General features: G+C 34.9%; 1 protein-coding gene across 4 annotated transcripts in view; it reads right to left on the bottom strand.

Moving 5' to 3' along the window:
* The window catches only part of ROCK1 (Rho associated coiled-coil containing protein kinase 1), a 144,769-nt gene that overhangs the window by 97,231 nt on the left and 23,091 nt on the right, over positions 1-24,447 (bottom strand). For all 4 annotated transcript variants that reach the window (XM_032859796.1, XM_032859798.1, XM_032859797.1 and 1 more), the window contains exon 2: positions 12,574-12,655. In XM_032859796.1, the coding sequence (XP_032715687.1) occupies positions 12,574-12,655 (82 nt within the window). The remainder of the gene's footprint in view (positions 1-12,573; positions 12,656-24,447) is intronic.

Here is a 24,447-nt window from a genome sequence, read left to right as displayed (position 1 = left end):
AAAGTGACTGGTAATGGCTGCACAACTCTAAAAATATACACACAAAAAAACAATGAATTGTATACTTTAAATGGGTGAATTTTATATTATATAAATTGTATCTCAACAAAGCTATTTAACAATCAGTTTTGGGTTTGGCAATGATCTTTACATTAACACCAAAAGCATAATCCGTAACAGAAATAACTGATAAATTAGGCTATCAAAATAAAAAAATTCTGCTGTGTAAAACAGTATATACAACCTTTTGGGTCTGGAGGTGGAGCTTATTTATCCCCCTGCCCTTAAGCAAAGGCTGAACTAGTGATCAGATTCCAAATGATAGGGTATGGAAAGGGAAAATAATAACTTTCTAGGAGAGAAACCTGGCAGACTACTATTTTAAACCAAGTGATAAAAGTTAACATTACCACTGATAATCATGCTATCATAAACCTATAAACCCAGTCTAACATCAGACATAAACTGTGGGACATTCTACAAAATACCTGATCGGTAATCTTCAAAACTGTCAAGGTCATAAAAAAAATATGCAAAGACTAAGAAACTATCATAGACTAGATGAGAAGGAGAAATGGCAGCTGAATACAAGGCAGTATTCTACATTGGATTCTGGAACCAAAACCAAAAGAGGTTAATGGAAAAACTAAAGTATGTAATTAGTTATCAGTAGTATGCCAATTTAATTTGTTAGTTCTGTCAATGTGCTATGTTATATAAAATGTTAACATTCGGTAAAACTGTGTACAGGGCATACAGGAATCTTTATGCTTGCAACTTTCCTATAAGTTTATAATATGATTTATCTTAAAAATAAATAAAGAGGGGTGTCTGGGTGGCTCAGTTGGTTAAGCGACTGCCTTCAGCTTAGGTCATGATCCTGGAGTCCCGGGATCCAGTCCCACATCAGGCTCCCTGCTCCCCCTCCCCCTCTGCCTGCCTCTCTGCCTACTTGTGATTTCTGCCTGCCAAATACATAAATAAATAAATCTTTTTAAAATAGACAGATATAATAAATAGGATATTTAACATTTCTTTTTTTAAAAATCTAATTTAGTAGTAATAACTTCAAACTAGCTTTTGTAATATCCTAGGTCATACTACATAATTTATTCAATTTTATGGCTTCATTTTAAAATCCCAACTTTTATACTACCTTTTGGTATAAACTGCATTTGGCACTATATACCAAATGTAAATTGGATACAACTTATGACTCAGCAATTCCTGGATTCGCTCCAAAGAAAGAAGCAGCAAGTATACACCAAACTGTATGCACAAGAATGTTCATCAGAGCCTTATTTATACTAGTGGAAAACTGGAAGGAATTTAAGTGTCCACCATTACAGAAAGTTTTTTAAATTAAGGTACACTAAATGGAATATATTCATTTCTTAAACTATGTTATCTATACTTATTCACATAAAAAGGTATTTTGCAACTCACTTTTCACAGAACACCTTGTGGATAGCTGACAAATTTCTCCTACTGATTAATATTTGTGTTCTAACTTTTTGATCTTATCATTTATATTTGCTATGATGAACATTCCTGTGTATTTGCAGAGCTGTTTTGCAGGATACATTTCTTTAAGTAAATAAAAGATTAGGTTAAGCTCATGAACACTTTTAGTTTTAAAATACACTGCCCAATTGCCCTTCAAATTACGGCACCAATTTTCATTTCTCACTCACTCATTCAGATGGGGGGTGTCTTTTTCTTATTTTAACCCATATTTGTTGAAATAGTAATATATTTGTTCAACTGTTAACTGTTCAATGGCCATTTATAACTTTTCTCCTTTATACTACATATTCAGCTACTTCGTCCATTTTAAAAATTGTTTCTCTTATTGATTCTTCTTATATTGGTAATATACTATAATTTTTTTCAATTTGTCTACATTATTTATTTTTTAAAAGATTTTATTCATTTATTTGACAAAGAGAGATCACAGGTAGGCAGAAAGGCATGCAGAGAGAGAGAGAGAGAGAGAGAGAGGAGGAAGCAGGCTCCCCGCCGAGGAGAGAGCCCGATGCGGGACTTGATCCCAGGATCCCGAGATCATGACCTGAGCCGAAGGCAGAGGCCCAACCCACTGAGCCACCCAGGAGCCCATCTACATTCTTTATACATCTGTCTTTCCTTATATATAGTTTTGGAAAGGCAAAAATCTGTCAGTGTTTCCTTTATAGTTATATGCTAGTTGTAGAACCCTTCTTTTAAAAAAAAACACTGCCTACTTGAAGACTATATAATTTCATTTAGTACCTTATATCTTTACATTTCTAATATGTAAGGCAGTAGAGACTGAAATTCATTTTCTCTTCATATGGATATCCAATATGAATTACTGAATAAGCTACCTTTTCCCCAATGACATGTTAAGCTTATATCAAATTTTCATATAATAAAAAAGTATGCTTCTTCACCCTCTATGATAATCTATTGATCTTCATTCATGTCCTTCAAGAAAGTACTATTTTTCTTACACTTCACTAGAGAGTTCAAGAATTAATCCCAATATATTATGACTACAATCCTGTCCCCAACTCCCAGAAACAGTAATACATTTGCCATTCAAGTGCTAGAATTACCAAACTATGCAAGCCATTCATGACCTAATATGCAAAAAAAATTAATTCTGCCAAAACCTTACTACATTTCAATGCTTTCTGGCTGGAATATGTCCCACATTATGCAGACTCCTATATGTACCTTAATATTAAGCTGCGGAGGAGTTTTTTGTTGTTTTTTAAAAAGATTTATTTATTTATTTATTTGAGAGAGAGAACAAGTGAGCATACAGGCAAGAGTGCAGGAGGGGCAGAGGGAGAGAATCTTTAAGCTGACTTCCTGTTGAGGGTGGCCTGACACATGTCAGATGCCTAACTGACTGAGCCACCCACACACCCCGAAATTTGTCCTTTTAAAATGTAGAACAGTATATATAGGTAGTACATAAATTCTGCTTTTAGAATTGTTGCTCCTTAGAATTCCTGAAAAAGTAAAGACTTCTAACTACATCAAACTTTATATTCCAAGCAGGTGAAAACCATCTTTAGTTTTACTAGAGATAATGTAATACACATCTTCAATATTACAGTATGTAATGAGACAATCTTAGGAGAAACTAGTCATAAATATTAAAATGAGGGCTCTGCTATTAAGTCATAAAGTCTTGCGATGTTTTGTTTGAATTATGATCATGATCTTAATTTAAAGTGAGAAAAAGTCTTCCCTTTACTATTGAGCAATATGTACCTTTTGTGTAATTCTATAAGGAGCTAAGGCAAACATAGTCAAGTTGTTTTTGCTTCCCTGGATGAACAATGGATTCTTTGATGAATCAGCAGAATATGCTTAACTGAAAATAATGTATTTCTCCTTTACATTTTTAATACAAGATAACTGCTTACTAATTTTATTTATTTATTTATGTTTATTTATTTTACAATTTTATTTATTTATTTGACTGAAAGAAATCACAAATAAGCTGAGAAGCAGGCAGAGAGGGAAGGGGGAAGCAGGCTCCCCGCCAAGCAGAAAGCCCAATGCAGGGCTCAATCCCAGCACCCTGGGATCATGACCTGAGCCAAAGGCAGAGGCTTTAACCCACTGAGGCACCCAGGTGCCCCCTGCTTACTAATTTTAATCACCAACCAATGAATAGCTAATTTAAAGATAATAGTAACATTCAACTATCATAATCATTTAATAAGTAAAAAGGTTTCATGATTTTACAAACTTTAGAAGTACAGAGAAGAAACATTTTATGTTTTGAAACCTGCCAGAGTAACATATTAAAACCTGGAAAGAGGAATAAACTTTCTAGTAGCCATTACTGCCTGTTTACATAAAAACAAATACCTAATTGTCTGTAATCCATGAAATCTCATTTTTGGAAGGAGATTAAGAAAGCAGCCACTAGAGAAAAGGTTAAATTCCAATTTATGAAACATTAAAATATTATATGATTGGTTACCAAATATAATTACTTGGAAAAATAAAAACTTTAGCTACAATCCTTTTACAATGATAAATGTAATCCTTTAATAATTTAATATGATGATACAATGATTTACCCTTTAAAATGATAAAAGAAACTTTAGAAAAAAATTTATTTTCCACATCTCAACTGAAATTATATTGTTCTTGCCAACTGTGGCTTATTCGTCGATTTACCTATATGCTTGTTCTTGATTTGATGATTTTACGTGGGTGGCTATCTTTTTTAGAAATCACTATTCTGAGTCAGTTTAACAATGACTAAATACGTATATCATCAACTCTAGGCTACTGATTACATCTGGAAGAGAAAGACATGAGGCGCAAGGCCTAGGTTGTAACTTAACATCTTATTTTGAACAAAAGACCAGAAGCAAATAGAGCAAAATATTAACTACTAATTTAACAGTGATCATGTATATGCAGATATGTGTTATATCAATTCATCTGAAATATGTGGTAATAAAAAACAATTTAAAAAGACAATGATCATATCCCAACTCTACTAACAATAGAATACTTTCTAGATCATCTCTAACGAGTCAGCATTTAACTTCTAATACATTTAACAAATATTTAATGTGTACCTAATATTTAGCCAGGTTTTGAAACACAACTGCCCCTGGTCTCATGACACTTCCAGTCTAGTGATGAGGGAAGAAGAGCAATGGATATCAATCATATAATCACACAATTAAATATAACCTAACTGTGATAAGTGCCTAAGAGACCATGAAAGTACATTCCTAGCAACAGTACATCTGACCTAGCTCCAGGGGCTAGGAAACGAAAGTGAATGCTTATTTGAAACTTAAAGGATAACCCCTTTAAGTTGGATGGGGTTAGAAGGAATTTTAGGAAGAGGAAAACAACATCTAAAGGTATTGTGGAGAAGGTATCAGAGTGTTTTCTAGTAACGAACTATAAGCAGTGTGGTGACGGTAGAAGGAAACAAAGGAGTAGCCGTACAGGTAAGAATGTAACTTGAAAAGTCATACAGAAGGTTGTACGAAAGGCTGGGAGTGATAGTTGACTTAAGCAATTTGCAGTTGAGAAAGAATCCTCTGGCAGCAACTTAGAAAACCAACTGTAAATGGGGAAAACAGATAAACTGAGACTAGATAGAAGACTTGACTGAGATCAATCAACGGAGATGATGAAACCTGAACAAGAACAGTTGTAACAGAAAACAAAGTTCAAGCCTCTGTGTGAAAACTGCTATTGACCAAAATCCACACTGATGAGTGTTTTCTTCAGTTTATAAATAAGACCATTTGTTTATCTTTAATCTTCTGGCAGCTCCACTATTCTGCAAAGGTTTTCTAAAGATCCTCAACACATCAGCATGTTCATTCGCTATTCTAGGGTGTAATCTGCCTAGATCTGGGACTGTAACCTACCATTTCAGTCTTTTCTGCTATCTGTCCTCCTTACCCCTTCCCACTTATCATCAACCAAGTTCAATTTATACCAAATTCCTGCTTCCTCAAAGATAACATATTTTTAGATGGCTCTCTGACTTAACAAATGCTATTCCCTCTCTGCCTGAATTGTTCTTCCTCAATTAAGAAATCTAGCCAATGGGCACCTCGGTCAGTCAGTCGGTTGGGCAGCAGGTTCTTGGTTTGGCTCAGGTCGTAATATCTCAAATAAATCTTTAAAAGAAAAAAAAAAAGAAATCTAGCCTAGTCTTTTAAGACTCCACTCAAACACTACTTAAGTAGTATTTGTTAAGTAGTATTAAGTACTTTTGTTTATTAAGTAGTATTAAGGCTTTCTTTACTACCTCAAGATCTGTGTATCATTACATTCTCTACAAAGTTCAATTATAAAAGTTCACATTTATAAAAAGTATATATATAAAAGTTACTATTTGCTCCTGTATTTCCCTTCACAAGATGGTAAGATCCACAGTTTTAAAGAAAAACACTTTCTCATTCTTCATGTCTGTAGTGACTGGACATGAAAAAAATTTTTCAAGAATAAATGGTCTCACAGGGGTGCTGGGGTGGCTCAATCTGCCAGGTGTCCAACACTTGGTTTCCACTCTGGTGGTGATCTCAGAGTCGTGGGATGGAGCCCTGCTTTGGGATCCACACTGGGTGTGGAGCCTGCTGGAAATTCTCTCTCTCCCCCTCTCCCTCTGCCCCTTCCCACCACCCCTAGCTCTCTCGAAAAGGAAGGAAGGAAGGAACGAAGGAAGGAAGGAAGGGAGGGAGGGAGGGAGGGAGGGAGAGAAAGGTGGTGGTGTGTAGTAAATTTATGACTTTCTCATACATCTTCAACCCATTACTCTAAATGGAGAAGGATGAGCAGGGGAAGTTACTTTTGTTGTCTTAAGAATTTCTCACAAGTCTTGGCTCATCACAGGCTTGTGGTCTAACCCATTTTTTACATATTTATGCTACTCTTTCACATTTATCTCTGAATATGTACTCATACTTGATATGGTTGTTTCCAATCTGAGCTAAGAACTTCTGTAGAGGGGGCACCTGGGTGGCTCAGGGGGTTAAGCCTCTGCCTTTGGCTCAGGTCATGATCTCGGGGTCCTGGGATCAAGCCCCACATCGGGCTCTCTGCTCAGCGGGGAGCCTGATTCCCCCTCTCTATCCGCCTGCTTCTCTGCCTACTTGTGATCTCTCTCTCTTTCTCTGTTAAGTAAATAAATAAAAATCTAAAAAAAAAAAAAAACAACCTAGATGGGCACCTGGGTGGCTCAGTGGGTTAAGCTGCTGCCTTTGGCTCAGGTCATGATCTCAGAGTCCTGGGATCGAGCCCCGAATCCGGCTCTCTGCTCAGCAGGGAGCCTGCTTCCTCCTCTCTCTCTGCCTGCCTCTCTGCCTACTTGTGATCTCTGTCAAATAAATAAATAAAATCTTAAAAAAAAAAAAAAAAACCCTAGAAACTTCTGTAGAATAACCCTGATTTCTTGAGCTAAAACTTTCTTATATTTACCCCTTTTTGAAATTCATCCTTCACCTGGAATCACTATTAATAGGATATATCTTTTAAATAAGTTTGATTAAATCTCTAAGCTTAGAGCACATGCCTAACCATGTCCAGCATTTTCTCCTTCATTAATATAAAGTCTTGGACAGTAGTTCTCAACTGAGAGCAATTTTGATGCCCAGGGGACATTTGGCAAAGTCTTGAGACATTTTTGGTTATCACAACTGAAGGAAGGAGATAAGTATGCTACTGGCATCTAGAAGGTAGAGGTCAGGGATGCTACTAAATACCCTACAATGTAAAGGACCAGCCCCTCCCCACAATAGAGTTATCTGACCCAAAATGTCAACAGTGCCATTTCTGAGAAAATCTGGTCTAAAATGAACTGAATGCTTTGTCTCAAAGTCTCTGTCAAATCCCAAATGCTACCATTTCAGACATTTTGTCCACAATTAACTCCGAATAGCTAATTATTGTCATATTTTCTCAATAAACAAATAATTGATAAAGAAAATAAAAAGTCTATCTACTGTTAATACGCTTTTATAAGTAGACAGCTGCTACACCATCACTACCAGAGCTAATATGCCACTTCTGTAATCTATGAGGAATGCTATAGTATGATGCTACCATAAAATACCATCTCGAGGTTATTTTTTTTAATACAAACAAATGCTCTCTACCACATTTTTACTCTCAGGTTCATGGAATTTCTCATACAATGCTCTTCCCTCCTCTATTATCTTCTTTTAGACTGGTTAGATTTAATAAGTTTGCCTTTCTACTAATAATTATAAATCCTATACCTCAAATCTCAGTGACATTCATAATGGTTTAAAAACATATACAGTCATAATCACTGTTTCCAAATACTCCCTTTCTCTTTCTTCCAATGCACTCCCCCAAACACGTTTCTTCTAAAATGTAACTAACTCCCACCATTTTATCTGGATCTCTCTCTAATGCCTACTTAAAATTCACCTTAAAATCTTTATTAGTTATGTGAGGATGATAAACATTTTCTCTGTAGTCCTTATTATTCGGGTATCATACACAAGAATCCAGAAAAGCAAATCTTTATATTTAACTATTTATTCAGTCAAATGGTCACAGTTTCTCATTTCCCTTACAGTCTGTAAACATTCTTCAACATGAAGAGATGAAAATTAACAACCTGTAATATAGTTAGGCCTGAAGTTTAAAATATTTCAAACTGCTATACTTTAAAGCTGTTATACCCTAGTGTGACTTCAGTTAAATTACTAAAGAGAAAGATTTTATCCCATATTCCAGGTGTATCCTTATTATCACTATATCTGATATCTGTCAGCAAAAAGCAATTCAAAACAAACGTTCACCCTCAGCAATTCAAAGCAAACATTCACCCTCAGTAAAAAAATTCTGATGTACTTACTAATGAAAGCAATAAATACCCATATAATTGAATTTCAGAATAGAAAATCCTATCATGGGCGCCTGGGTGGCTCAGTGGGTTGGGCCGCTGCCTTCGGCTCAGGTCATGATCTCAGGGTCCTGGGATCGAGTCCCGCATCGGGCTCTCTGCTCGGCAGGGAGCCTGCTTCTCTCTCTCTCTGCCTGCCTCTCTGTCTACTTGTGATCTCTGTCAAATAATTAATAAAGTCTTTAAAAAAAAAAAAAAGAAAATCCTATCATTCTATGAAGATCTATTACTCTGTGTTAAGTATTACATAAATACAACTTGAGCTGAAGGGGAATGTTATGTCATATAAACAGAATCATATAGTATATACCCTTTTGTGCCTGGCTTTTTCCACTTACCACACTGCTTTTGAAATTTATTAATGTTTTGTATATATCAGTTAATTTATTCCTTTTAACTGTTAAATTTTCCATTATATGGATGTACCAAAACTTGTTTATCCACTACCAACTGATGGGCATTTAAGTAGCTTCCAGTCTATAGCAATTTTGAATAAAGCCGCCTTTAACATTCTCATAGAGGTCTTTGTGTAGACACATGCTTTTGTTTCTCTTGGATAAAAACCCAGAAGTGGGATTCCTGGATCATAAGGTAAATGTATGTATAACTCTATCAGAAAAACGCCAAATTGTTTGCCAGAGTGCCTTACCATTTTACAAACCACCCAGCAATGTCCTAGAGTTCAGTTGCTCCACATTTTCACATATACTTGATACTGTCAGTTTTTAAAAAATTTTAGTTATTTTGATAGGTATGTTAACAGTATCTCACTGTGGCCATAATTTGAAATTATCCAATGACTAAACATGTTGTATATTGGCCAACTGTGCATCTTCTTTGGAGAAATGTCTACTCAAAAATGTTCATTTTTAAATTGGGTTACCTTTTTAATGTTGACTTGTAAGACTTACTTATATATTCTATATACTACTCCTTTATCAGGTATACGATATGCTAACATTTTCTCCCATTGTGGGTTGTCTTTTCATTCCCTTGACTGTCCTCTGAAGTACAAAAGTTTTTAATTTTCATGATGTCCATTTTATTTGTTTTTCTTTTGTTGCTTGTACCTTCAGTATTATATCTAAGAAACTGACTAATTCAAGGGCATGAGGATTTATGCCAACATTTTCTTCTAAGAGTTTTATAGCTTGGTTCTAACATTCTGAATTTATTTTGCATATGGTGTAAGATAGGAATCCAACTTCATTCTTTTACATATAGATACCCAGTTTTCTGAGCACCATTTGTTGAAAAGACTATTCTTTCTCCTTTCACATGTTTTGCAACTATTTTCTCCCAATCTATGGCTCATATTTTCATTTTCCTAGCAGTATCTTCTAAAAAAATTTTTTTTTTGAATTTTGAAGCCAGTCTATCTTCTTTTAAAAGTGGTTTGTGTTATTTGTGTCCCATCTAAGAAAGTCTTGCCAAAATGGTCACAAATATTTTCTGTGTTTTCTTCTAGAAGTACTACTTTAGCTCTTAAGTCTAGCCTATGAAAAATTTTGAGTTGCTTTTTGTATGGAATGAAGTAAGGTCCAAAAATTCTGAATCACCTTGTCAACTCTGCTGAAAATAAGTTGACTGTATGTATGGGTCTATTTCCAGATTCTCTATTTTGTTCCATTTATTTATGTTTATTCTTTCATCAATATTATACAGTCTTCATCTTGAAAATCCTATATTGTTAGTTCTCCAGCTTTGCTCTTACTTTCCAAAATGCTTTGGCTAGTATTCTAGATCCTTCACATTTTCATATGAATTTTAGAATTCCCAGTCATTTTATACAAAAAAACAAAACAAAACAAAACAAAAAAACCTGCTTAGGCTATAAGAATACATGAATTCTATTCATAAGTTAATATGGGGACTCTTAATATTTTTTTACTAACTGTCCAATCCACGAACATTGAATATCCACTTTTTCTTTTAGGTCTTCTGTAATTTCTCAGTAATATTATATAGTTTTCAGTCTGTAAGTGTTACACATATTTTGTCAAATTTATCCCTAAATTTGTCATGTTTTTGCTTCTCTTATAAATGGTACTACATTTGTTACATCAACTTCAAGCTGGTTGTCACTAATATATAGAAAGACAATTGCTTTCTGCATATTAATCTTCTAATTTGCAGTCTTACTGAAGCTTTTTCGGTAGAATCTTAAGATTTTTGTATATACAAAACATGGTGTCTGAAAACAAATTTTTTTATTTCTTCATGATTTTTCTTTATTTTACCTTATTGCACTAGCTAGAATCTCCACAACAATGTTGAATGAATGTGGTAATAAGAGAAGACAGACTTGCCTCTTCCTGATCTTAGGGGCAAAGAATTTAATCATACACAATTAAATACAATCTAACTGCTTGTTTTTTGTAGATTCTCTTAATCACTACAAAGAAGTTTCCTTCAATTCCTAGTTTGCAGAGATGTATTTTTAATCAAAAATGGATACTGAATTTTATCAAATGTTTTTTATTTCCTGTGGTGATATTATGGATTTTCTTTTTTATTATGTTAATGTGGTAAATTACACTAATTGATTTTTGAACTTGAACTAACTTTACAATGCAATCCTAGTATAAGCCCTCTTTCGTCACAATTTTTACATAATGGTTAGCTATAATTTGCTAAAATTTTGTCACGTTACTCTCTGTACTTTTCTCCAATTTAAAATCTATATAGGTTTATCAGCTAAAAGTTTACTTTAGGCTTTATACTTTCATTTTATTTTACTTATTTCTATTGTGGCCATTGATATTTCTATTTTAAAATGTAATATAAAGGCATACTTATATTATGAAAGCAGAAATGTGGGCGCCTGGGTGGCTCAGTGGGTTAAAGCCCCTGCTTTCGGCTCAGGTCATGATCCCAGGGTCCTGGGATCGAGCCCCGCATCGGGCTCTCTGCTCAGCGGGGAGCCTGCTTCCTCCTCTCTCTCTCTGCCTGCTTCTCTGCCTACTTGTGATCTCTCTCGGTCAAATAAATAAATAAAATCTTTAAAAAAAAAAAAAAAAAGAAAGCAGAAAGGTGCACAGTAAAATGAGTAATAAATTAAGAAAACATGTTCCAATCCTTGTTGCCTACTTTACAAAATCACACAGCCCCACCTTTGTATCAATGAACATTTATTCTTTGCCTCTCATCAAATAAGAAATGGTCAAGAGTATCCGCCTTTTTAGTTCCTTTGCTCTATTTTTAAGTAGAAGGTAAACAAATGTAAACAGTAATAAAATTCTCCTGTAATTTCAGTAAGATGTGAGAAATTAAGAAATTTATAGTTAAAAAGTTCCCAATTCAGGTTCTGGCACCAATTCCAAAACAAAATTCAGCTGAATAAATATTTTTATAAAAAAGATACTTAAAAAAAATTAAATTGATAGGTAAAATTCTGAGGCAAGATTTCAAAGTATAAAGATGATAAACATAACAAAGTAAAAAGATCTGACTAGAAAAAGAAACTTTTCTAACAAAACATATGTGACCAAAATTTAATGATAACACTAAAACCAGCCCAACCCAAATATATCACTATGTATAGTTTAGGAACAGAAATAAAGAAATAGAAGGGAAAGATTTTATGATTTAAATTTTATTATTTTTTAAGATTAAAAGTTTGAATCTATCTTAATAAATTCTCTAATCAAATTTTAAATAAAATCTAAATATCAAAATCTAAAAAGGTTTTTAGAAAAGAAACTGTAAAGCCTAAATATATACCAGCTTTCATGGAGAAACAATGGTATCTCTCAGTGGCAGGAGGGTTTTTCATGTGCAATCTGTTCTTGACTGCTGGTATTAAAACATAATGGCTAATAATTTACAAAACAAAAATAGAGGATAAATATAACACTATTGAAATTCAATGTGCATGTATGTATATTATTATTTTAACATACTTACTTTAGCTATTACTTTTCATTCCCTTTTCTGCAAAATATTTTATAAAATATTCTCCTGCTAGGAACTCAAATTAATAAACTAATTAATAATGTTTCTTTCCTATTTCCTGCTCACTTTACATAGGAATTTTAGATGAAATAACCAGAGTAGACAGAAAAAAAAAATTTTAAAACGATGGGCTTGAATTATTTAAGTGAAGATTTTGTTATATACAGTCTGTCATTAACCTCCACAAAAAAATTACTTACATCTGCTTAAAAAGTTGTCAATATTTTTGTTTTTTCTTAAGGCAGGAAAATCCAAATCATATACCAAAGCATCCAATCCATCCTAAACAAATAAACAAACAAACAGTTAGTTTTTTGGATCACACTTTGGATGAACACTTCCCTTTTTTATGAGTAAAGAGTAGAACATATGCTTTAACATTTAATTTGGCCTCTCTCATATATCTTGCATTTATTTAACACCTTCTACAAGGTTACACGGGTGCCATAAAAAGATAATTTTTTAAATTTCATATATAGATTTTTCACCTTCTAAATTGCCCAGTCTGAGAAAGCAGCAAAATCACCACAAATTGGCTACACATGACTTTAACACATGCCCTTGACCTCGTAAGGGCATGAAATTTTACTTTCATTCCCCCTACTATATTTATCCTTATTTCACAGACATTGATCAAAAACAAATGTCCTGTATTTGTTACTATCAGTATTTTATAAGGCAGTAGCTAAACGTCAGTGCCTAAAATGTGATATTTAGTATAAAGTATCTGCATTTAGATACATTTTTCAATTACAAAAAGACCCTGGGTTTTCACAAGGCTTCTCTTTCTTTCTTTGAAGCACTTTACAGGACAAACATTAGTAAAAGACAAACATGGGCTTTTACTTTTAAGTGAATTTTTAAATATTATCTAATTACAGAACAATGTGAAGGTGTACCAATCACTGCTGAAGCAGGGATACACCTATTCAGTTTATGTGTTGTGGCAGGAGCAGGAGGAACATTCAGATAATCCCAAGCAGTCTTCATATTATTTAGCTGGGGAAATTCAGCAGAACTCAAGAATAAAAACAGAACAGCAAAGGAAGAAACATCTTCTGCAGACCCCCCGGTACACCAAAGGTTGAAGGACAAATTAAAGCCAGAGGTTAAGTGTGGTCACTCAGCTGTTTTAGAATACAAGTACTTAAAATATTTCCCTAGGAAACCAGAAAGCAGAGTCAAATTTAAACACGCTTTAGAATATATCAATGCAGGCACCTGGGTGGCGTCTGCCTTCACCTCAGGGTCCTGGGATCAAGTCCTGCATCAGGCTCCCTGCTCAGCAGGAAGTTAGCTTCTCCCTCTCCCTCTGCCCCTCCTCCCTGCTTGTTCTTTATCTCTCAAATAAATAAACAAAATCTTAAAAAAAAAATTTATATATATATATATATACACACATATATATATATAATTGCATGAGTTAGAAACTGAACATGGAAAAATAGGTAATAATACTAATGCTGTTGACTGCTTGAAGAGACCAACTCACCCAATAACTGGTTTTTCAAAATTCAGTTTGCACAGATCTAAAGAAAAAGCTCCTCGGTTATTGCAAATTTATCTATAAATACATATATGTATATACACACAAATATATATATTATATTTATATATAAATACATAGATACATTTCCCAGAGTCTTCTAAGCAATTTGAGTATTTCTGGTAATACTTGTTACGGGAAAAAAGATAAAACCTTTTTACAAAAACACTATTTTTAGAAAGACCAGCTGATGCTTACTCTATTCAAAACTGGAAAACCAAACCCAGAGTGCCCGGTTGGCTCAGTTGGTTAAGCAAGTGCCTGCAGCTCAGGTCATGATCCTGGAGTCCCAAGATCGAGTCCCAAATCAGGCTCCCTGCTCAATGGAGAGTGTGTTTCCCCCCTCACCCTCCCATCTCTTGTGCTCTCTTCCACTCTCTCTCAAATAAATTTAAAAAATAAAAAAAAAAAAGAAAGAAAAGGAAAATCAAACCAATAAACATGTGAACTATTTTCTAGTAAAAGACAAATTAAATATGATTTTTTTAAAAAGAACTTTAAATTCTTTAAGGCAGAAACCAGTTAAAATCTCAATTTTTCCTACAGCATCTTGCAGAATGACTGATAAGTAGGTATAACATTTACATTAAGCCAGTGATTTTTATGCTCAATAGCAATGGCATTACATTATTTAAGAAATATTTTTCTTAAAGCTTCAGTGCATCAGGTCACAAAATTAGACTACAGAGTAGTCCAAGTACTACTGATGACACAAGAAAAATTTTAGGTAAAATTTTGGTACTATAAAGTTGTCTGGAAAATAATCTCAATATGTTATTACATTTTATAATAACTGTTATTTTAAGAGTTCCTTAGAAACATCTACTTCCAAAGACACATGCAAATTTTAAAAGATTCAGAATTAAATTATAATAGCTTAAACTGTTTTCTAATATCAAATGAAACATTAAAAGCAAGAGAAACACATATTAAATTTTACTCACATGCTCTCTTTGGTAAACATATTGGGAAAAACTGCTTCCAATCTTACTCCATGTAAGTTTCTTTTTAATTATAAATGTTAAGCACAAAAGAACCTCAAAAAATTACCTCGTTAAACAACTTTACCAAATAGCAATTAGAAATATTAGCTAACTTGTCCCAATACTAGCTAGCAAGTTGTATCAAAATCAAAATGCTAACTCTTAGTTTAGTAGTTAAAGATATAATATGACCATGGTGAAAAGATGATTGAAAACATCCTGAACCTCTTAAAAATGAAGTTAGGAATTGAAAATAAGTATGTCTACTTAAACTCAAGCTGTACTGTTCAAAAATTAATAGAAAACCACAAGTCATTCTTCTAATTATAACCAGAAAGGACACTGGCTAGGACTCAAACCTGTTGGCTTTATTACACCACTACTCACTCTTCTGAATGACTTTCCTTAAACTACCCTATAAAAACTAACAATTCCCCTGTTTTACAGTTATTTTTTACTTCAATCTTCAAGCTAGATTTTAAATGCCTTGAGTAAGGTAAGCCCCAGAACTGAGCATCACATTTTACTTGTAATATAATAGATAAGACTGCTGGCTCTCCTACTTTGACAATTATTCCCCCTTCCACCTTCCTAATTTAACTGTGATTTTGTTCAAGCCACCCAACTTCCTCCATGAGTTTACAACGAGTGGAAAGACCTTCCTCGGCTTCAAGAGCTGGTTCTTAATAGTCTAATCTAAACCCAACATCATGGCCCATTACTCTTGCCAGTATTCACTTTAAGTACAGGAACATGGTAATAATCTGTCACAGAAGACATGAGGGAAAACCTACAGAAGGATTCTGGGGGAAAGTTTCTTCTCTCTTAAAAAGTAATACATGTTAAGAAATATCTTCCTTTCAAGAGAAATTGTCATGTCTGCATGTGACACCTAAAACAACAGCTGCCATCTTGCAGCCTCAAAGAAGTTGATAGAAGACAAAGCCAAGCACAAGGAGGGAAATAGAGCCAAGGATGGAGGGAAACTGGGTCCCTGATGAAGTTCGTTCAATCACTGAATTAATTCCACCCATTCCTGAGATAATGAATTGTCTGATTCGATTGCATTGGATTTTTTTTCTAAAGATTTTATTTATTTATTTGACATAGAGAGAGACAGTGAGAGGGGGAATACAAACAGGGGGAGTGGGAGAGGGAGAAGCAGGCTTCCCACTGAGCAGGAAGCCCAATGTGGGGCTCGATCCCAGGACCCTGGGATCATGACCTGAGCTGAAAGCAGACAGTTAATATAAGTGAGCCACCCAGGCGCCCCTGCATTGGTTCTTCTGTTTCTTATAACTTAAAGCATCCTAACTAAAACACATAAATGTCCCTGAACTGAAACAGTATTAACCAATGCATAAAGTTATATGGACTGGTAGCACTGAAAGAAAAGGTGAGAGAATTGCCCATTCAATAGTAATTACAGGGGCAAGATGGGGCTGAAAAGAGTGTCACTCTTTGGTAAATGTTGTTTGTATAATTGGACATAAGTATGGAGATGAATGATTTTTGAGCCATGCTTAATAATAAAATGAATTCCAGATGGGTTGAAAGAATTTAACCATGAAGATATAAAGGAAAAACATTTTAAAGAAAAAAACAGTATACTTGCATGCTACTTTTGGGAGGACAAGTCAAATAACCTTTCTGAGGTTTTCTCTTTTGTAAAATGAGGACAATAACTACCTACAACTCATAATGGATTTGTGAGAATTAAATGAGTGAAGTATGTAAAGTGACCCTTAATGGTCCCATTTCCCTTTATTTCTCTGACATTTGAAAGTTTTACAAACTAGTCTCACTATGGCTAGAAATGACATAAAGAGAAAAATAGACATCTTAGTCACACAGTCATAAAACTCTAAGAGAAAATCTTAGGTCACTATGCTATAAATCCTTCTCCAACACAGTAATCCCCATCTATGATTTTTTTTTTTTTTAAACATCAGGTATCTGACTTTTGCTTGGCCACAGAATTTAATCACACATTTGTTAATGGAAAACCAGATGTCTCCACTAATTGTATATGGTGAGTAGGTGTCTGGACCTATAACCACACACTTTAAATTTATAGTAGTATGACATAGTGTATGGCTTTCAGGATCATCCATAAGCAAAATTTATGTCTTTTATCAGAGAAATAAGGAAAAAAAGGTATCCAGTGTAATCTAAGGCTTGTGCAAAACAGAGGCTATGGGGAGTCAAGAAACTGTGATGGAGGAGAAGGACACAGGTTTCCACTATCATGCGGTGGATAGATTATACAATGAATGTCTATTTCCAACCATAAATTGGGGCAAGGAATTCTGACTTTATTCAACACTCTGAAGTTCCGTAAGTAATGAGTAAGACTTCCCCACTTCCTAAAGTCCATATTCTAGTACCAGAACTCAGGATCTTAACAGAAATTAACATTCCTCCAGGTGCAAAAACAATTTACAAGGAGTAACAGCCAAAGCATGTAGTCCTACTGCTCTTTCACTTAACTGTATTATTTAGGCTGAAGGAAAGCTACCCTCTACTTTGACAACATGCCTGTTTTATAGTTTTATCATCGATTTAAGAACTGAAGAAGGACACATAAGAGAGGAACCAAAGTCAAAAAACTACAGTAATTAAATTCTTTACTACTCATAGTTGAACAATGATAGTAGACCATTTATAGCTGGTCTACCATCATTTTGAAAGAGACTAGTCACATTGGAGAAGTACTTTCACATAAACACATAAAGGAAAGCATAATTAATTACAAATTTAACATTTTACAATATCTAAGGACCAAACATTTCACATTTCCTAAGAAGCACTGTTGTTACACACAAAATAGACAATCATATAAAAAAGGGAAGAAGATATGAACAGACACTTCTCCAATGAAGACATACAAATGGCTATCAGACACATGAAAAAATGTTCATCATCACTAGCCATCAGGGAGTTTCAAATTAAAACCACATTGAGATACCACCTTACACCAGTTAGAATGGCCAAAATTAGCAAGACAGGAAACAACATGTGTTGGAGGGGATGTGGAGAAAGGGGAACCCTCTTACACTGTTGGTGGGAATGCAAGTTGGTGCAGCCACTTTGGAAAACAGTGTGGAGATTCCTCAAGAAATTAAAAATAGAGCTTCCCTATGACCCTGCAATTGCACTACTGGGTATTTACCCCAAAGATACAGATGTGGTGAAAGGGAAGGCCATCTGTACCCCAATGTTTATAGCAGCAATGGCCATGGTCGCCAAACTGTGGAAGGAACCAAGATACCCTTCAACGGAGGAATGGATAAGGAAGATGTGGTCCATATACACTATGGAGTATTACGCCTCCATCAGAAAGGATGAATACCCAACTTTTATAGCAACATGGACGGGACTGGAAGAGATTACGCTGAGTGAAATAAGTCAAGCAGAGAGAGTCAATTATCGTATGGTTTCACTTATTTGTGGAGCATAACAAATAGCATGGAGGACAAGGGGAGATGCAGAGGAGAAGGGAGTTGAGGGAAATTGGAAGGGGAGGTGAACCATGAGAGACTATGGACTCAGAAAAACAATCTGAGGGTTTTGAAGGGGCAGGGGGGTGGGAGGTTGGGGTAACCAGGTGGTGGGTATTAGAAAGGGCACGGATTGCATGGAGCACTGGGTGTGGTGCAAAAACAATGAATACTGTTAGGCTGAAAAGAAATAAAAAATTAAAAAAAAAAAAAAAGAAGCACTGTTGTTATTAAGAGGAAAAAATCTCACAACCTAAGCAAAGGAACCAGTAGAAGAAAATTACTCAACTAAACACTGTTACAAACTTTAGTTCCCGGGATAATTTTGAATTACAAAATTCTATGTAAAATATCATTTTACATATATATTATTTCTTCTATGTAAAGTATCATTTAGGACCAAGTCCATTAGTATTATTCATTTGTTATAAGCTAGGAGAATATAATGGCAGGAGGAAAGCAAGATATACTACATGTAAAAACATTCATTTTTATGTTAAATTTCAAAATCTAACTGGTTACTGTTCTAAACCTACTTTTTTGGGGGTTTTTTTTTGTTTGTTTTTTAAGAAACTACCAAAAACACCATGAAAACTATTGCAGTAAAACCAGTGGTCTCTGAAAACCAAACTACTTCTAAAACAGGCTACCCTTGGTACTAAAAGACTGACGTCAAACTCTTTTTAAAAAAAAATTTCCTATGCTATACTTTTTATCACTGTGACTTATTTATAACTGGAAGTCTGTGCCTCTTAAATTAACCCTTCATCTGTCACACCCATTGCCCCACGAGCCTTCCCTCTGGCACCCAGTAGAGTTTGTCCTGTATATTTGAGTTTGTTTTTTCTCTTACTTTGTTTTTCAGATTCCACATATAAGTGAAATCATGAGGTATTTGTCTTTGACCTATTTTGCTTAGCATAATACCTTCTAAGTCCATCCATGTTGTCACACATGGCTAATTCTCGTTCTTTTTAATGGTTGAGTAATGTGCTAGTGTGTGTCTGTCTGTATGTGTCTATGTGTGTATGATCACATTTTTTTAACCCATTCATCTACCAATGGACACATATCACGCCTACTACAAATAATGATGCAATAAACACAGGAGTACATTTATCTTTTCAAAACAATGTCTTCATTTTCTTTTTTCTTTTTTAAGTAGGCTCCATGCCCAGCATGGAGCCCAACGTGGGATTTGAACTCATGACCCTGAGATCAAGTCCTGAGCTGAGATCAAGAGTCAGATGCTCAACTGACTGAGCCATCCAGGTGACCCTCATTTTCTTTAGGTAAATATCCAGTAGTAGAAATACTGGATCATATGTAATTCTATTTTTAATTTTTTGAGGAATTTCCACACTATTTTCCACAGTAGCTACACCAATTCACATTCCCACCAACAGTGCAGAGTTGGAGCACTTTTCTCCACATCCTTGCCAACACCTACTTTTCCTCTTTTATTTGATACTAGCTATTCTGACTAGTGTGAGGTGGTATCTCACTGTGGTTTTGGTTTGCACTTCCCTGATGATTAGTGACTGTTGGTTATCTGGATGGGTTCTTTGAAAGAATGTTTATTCACATCCTATGCCCCCCTTTTTTTTAAATTTTATTTATTTATTATAAATTATAAATATATTACTGCCTATATTTTCTTCTAGGAGTTTTATAGTTTCATGTCTCACATTTAGGTCTTTAATGCATTTTGAATTTATTTTTGTGTATAGTGTGAGGGAAAAGTCCAGTTTCATTCTTTTGCATTAGCTGTCCAGTTTCCCCAGCACCATTTATTGAAAAGACTGTCTTTTCCCCCACTGTATACTCTTCCCTCCTCAGTTGTTGATTAACTGACCACATAGGCATGGCCTTACTTCTGAGCTCTCTATCTGTTCCACTGATCTTTCTATTTTTGTTCCAGTACCATACTGTTTTGATTACTACAGCTTTGTAGTATCTTGCAATTTAGGATTATACTACCTCCAGCTTTGTTTTTCTTCCTCAAGATTGCTTTGGCAATTTGAGGTCTTTTGTGGTTCCATACAAATTTTAGAATTGTTTGTACCAATTCTGGAAAAAAAAATTGCCATCTTTTTTTTAAGATTTTTTATTTATTTATTTGACAGAGATCACAAGTAGGCAGAGAGGCAGGCAGAGAGGGAAGGGGGAAGCAGGCTCCCTGCTGAGCAGAGTCCGATGTGGGGCTCGATCCCAGGACCCTGAGATCATGACCTGAGCCGGAGGCAGAGGCTTTAATCCACTGAGCCACCCAGGCACCCCATGCTATTGCTATTTTGAAAGGGATTGCACTGAATCTATAGATCACTTCAGGTAGTGTGAATACTTTAACAATACCAATTCTTCCAATCCATGAACATGGTATATCTTTCCATTTGTTTGATGGAAAGTTGTTTCGATAACAGACAATATACCATTTAAAGAAAATGAGCATATTTTGATCTCTTCACTAGGTAAAGAGGGAAGGAATTTCTCAAAAATTAAGCACTGATATGAAAATGAAAACAGAATTTCCTCAGAAAATTTTAACAACTTCTGATATTAAATGTGATTAAAATCTTTTTAACTAGTGTGACATGACTACATCCATGCCAATATTTTCTAGAACATTTACAGTGCAAAAAAATTATGTATTCTAAATACTTAGTAAAACATACAATGGTTCTTTCCAATCAGTCTTCAGGTATACCTTTCCAGCCTCATTTTCTCTGTATGCAAGTATCTAGGTTTGGGCCCAGTGTGCTCCAGCTATTTCCCAAATAGGTCACGCTCATTCTACCCCACTGCTTTTACGGTTACTCTTTTCTCCAGCTGGAATGTGAACAGTACTTATATTCAAACTGTCTCAAATGTTGCTTACCTTGTGCTCTTTCCCCAACATGCTAAGAAAATGTTAATAATGACCTCTTATGTGCTTCTTATTATAGGAATTGTTGTATTTGTTATTATTATGTACAGGCCCCCCTTCTCTTCTATAGGAAAACAGACATAATAGTGATAACAGCAATAATAATAAATACTTCCTGTATCTGGGAGTTCATTGGTTAGGTAGAAAAAGTAAGTATTACAGGATCCCCAGTGTCATAACTAGGTACCACATGAACAGAGAAAGGACAGTTTAACCAAACTGGGCTTCAAGACGGAGATGAAATTTGAGCTGATCCTTAAAAACAGAATTAAGGAAGAATCAGAGGAGAGAGGAAAGGCAAGGAGAATTTAGAAAATGAGAATAGAATACTCTGTTCCTAAAAGGGTGAAAAGGAAATGCACAGAAAGCTGTGAAGATGGGTTACAGAATGTACATTAAAGGTATAACATAATGGGCTAAGAATCTGAGTATTTATCTTCTGATATCCATTTGGAAGACAGGAATTTTGAGGGTAAAGAGAGTGAGTGACATGACTGGTTTTTAGTTTACTAAAGCCTGGCAAGGATAAAGATGATAAATTTGAACAGGAAGAGACAGGTACAGAAATGAGGAATAAGGAGGATACTATGGTAACAAAAGCACAAGAAAATGAAAGTCTGAACTAAATTTGAGCAACAAGGGGGAGCCTGGGTGGCTCAGTTGGTTAAGCATCCACCTTCGGCCTAGGTCATGATCGCAAAGTTCTGGGATCTAATCCCACACTGGGCTCCCAGCTTAGGGGGGAGCCTACTTCTCTCTTTCCCACTACCCTTCACTCCACTTGTGCTCTCACTCTCTCATAAATAAATAAAATCTTTTAAAAAAAATTTAAAAAGGAGTGCCTGGGTGGTTCAGTTAGTTGACTATCTGGCTCTTGGATGTGGCTCATGTCAGGACCTCAGGGTCATGGGATCTTCAGTGCAAAGTCTGCTTCAGGTTCTCTCTCCCTCTGCCCCTTCCTACACATATGCGCTCTTTCTCGCGCTCTCTCTAAAATGAAAAAATCAAATCTTAAAAAAAATGTTTAAATCATAAAAAAATAAGTTGGAGCAAAAAGTATGGAGCATTAGAAACAAAAGAACCTGGAGAGTGACCAAAAGAGAAAAAGGAAGGGTTAAGAGTGATTATATGATTAGAAAAACAACTATATCTTCTATTTTAGGTGAGTAGAGACTTTATTAACCAAGGCAGATAATATATTTTGGAAAGATAAATATTTTAGATATACAAATATGAGGTTCCTGTAGAATATCATTTTATGGAAAATGAAATGGAAGTTGAAAATGAGTAGGAGTTCAACAGAGTGATTGGACTGATACAAATTTGTGTGTAATGAGCACACACTTAAATCCATGAAAACAGATGCAATTACCCAGTGAGTATGAGTATAAACAATGGGAGAATGGAAAAAGAGTAAAGAATAGCACCCTGGGGAACATTAGCATCTGAGAGGTAAGCAGGCAAATATGGTTAACAAGCAGTCAGAAAGGTGAAAGGAACATAATAGCACCACGAAACCTGAGATAATTCTGTAACTTAAAAGCAGACTGAAGTGCCAAAAAGAAGTCAGATAGAATGAAAAAAGCAAAAGAAGCCAAATAATTTGTAATTAAATATAATTTAAGATGGTTAGATGGTTGCACAGTAATGTGAATATACTTAATGCCACTGAAGTATAAACTCACAAATAATTTAAATACTAAGTTTCATGTTATATATATTTTACTACAATTTTTTAAAAAGTCCTATTGAACATCAACAAAATGGTGGACTAGTAAGCTCCAAACTGTCATTCCCCACTGAAACAAAATAGAATGAAAAAACACCCAGAAGTTCTCTGATCAAAGGTTTAGAGCAGTCAAGCAAATGCCCAATTAAGTAAAAGCAATCTTCAAATGGTAGAAAGTTTTGTGACATTTTTAGTCACTCTTGTCCCACTTCCACCGAATGGGAGCAAGCTTAGTCTTGAACAGGCTGCAGATTGGTTCCCACTTCCCCTATCTTGAATCAAAGGAAGCAGAGTAAAACCATACTGGTAAGTTACCATATATATCTATTCTAAACTGTCTGGGGAATGCCTGAAAGACTAAGGCAAGAACCTCATCTGTTCTGCATAACTTGGAACACAGGCCAAAAAAAAAAAAAAAAAAAAAAGTGGGCACTGCTCATAAAAGCTGTACAACTACAATAAAATACAATAAACCACAGATACCTGTGACAAGAGATTATAGTAGAAATGTACAACAGACTGTCTAGGCCCGGAGGAGGAACTGGGATGAAACTCCTTAGAAATTTAAAAAGAAAAGGTCACTATCAGTCTTAAATAGAATGGCATAAATCAGCTTCTAGTGGACAGAAAAATTAATGGAGGGGTGGCCTGGGTGACTCAGTCAGATTTTGGCTCAGGTAATGATCTCAGGGTTCTGAGACTGGGCCTCCACCCTGGCCATGGAGCCTGTTCAACATTTCCTCTCCCCTTTCCTCTGCCTCTCCCTACCCGTACACTCTCCCTAAGTGTGCACACTCTCTCCATAAATAAATAAATAAATAAATAATGGAAAATGAACAAATAATGGCCAAAAGAAAGGAAAAAGATTAGAAGCTTGCATGATTAGAACCTAAACTTAATGGAATACTGGTAGGTAGAAGAGATAAAGATTGATAGAATGATGAAACAAAGATGAGACATTAACCTTGTAAAAAAGAAAAATAGAAAAATATTTCTACATAAATATTATCCTCTCAAAAGGAAAAAGAGTCATATTCTAATCTAGAAAACTTAATAGCAAGTTATTAGCCCCACACAGCCTCAATACTCTCATTTGTAAAGCAAAATAACTACAGTAACTATTATACAGGGCTGTTATAAAAATCTGATATATCCCTAGTAAGTCACAGAAACATACTCACGGATAATTTGATTTTCCTCCCTATAACTTTATAGGTATATAGACACAGATGAACACAAGCTACATTTCCTCTTGGTATGAATAAATGAAAAAGTTCTTATGATGTGATCTTGCTCTGGGAAAGAGTGTTGCTTTTCAAAGTACTCTTTCAAATTACTGGGTTTTTTTTTCTTTAGGGAATAATAAATGGATGTCATATGTTCTTTAGTT

The sequence above is a fragment of the Lontra canadensis genome, unplaced genomic scaffold, assembly GCF_010015895.1.
Source record: "Lontra canadensis isolate GAN:19392208 unplaced genomic scaffold, GSC_riverotter_1.0 scaffold17, whole genome shotgun sequence".
NCBI classification, from domain to species: Eukaryota; Metazoa; Chordata; class Mammalia; order Carnivora; family Mustelidae; genus Lontra; species Lontra canadensis.
Note: the sequence above shows the minus strand (reverse complement) of the source record. Positions and strands in the feature narration are given on the sequence as shown.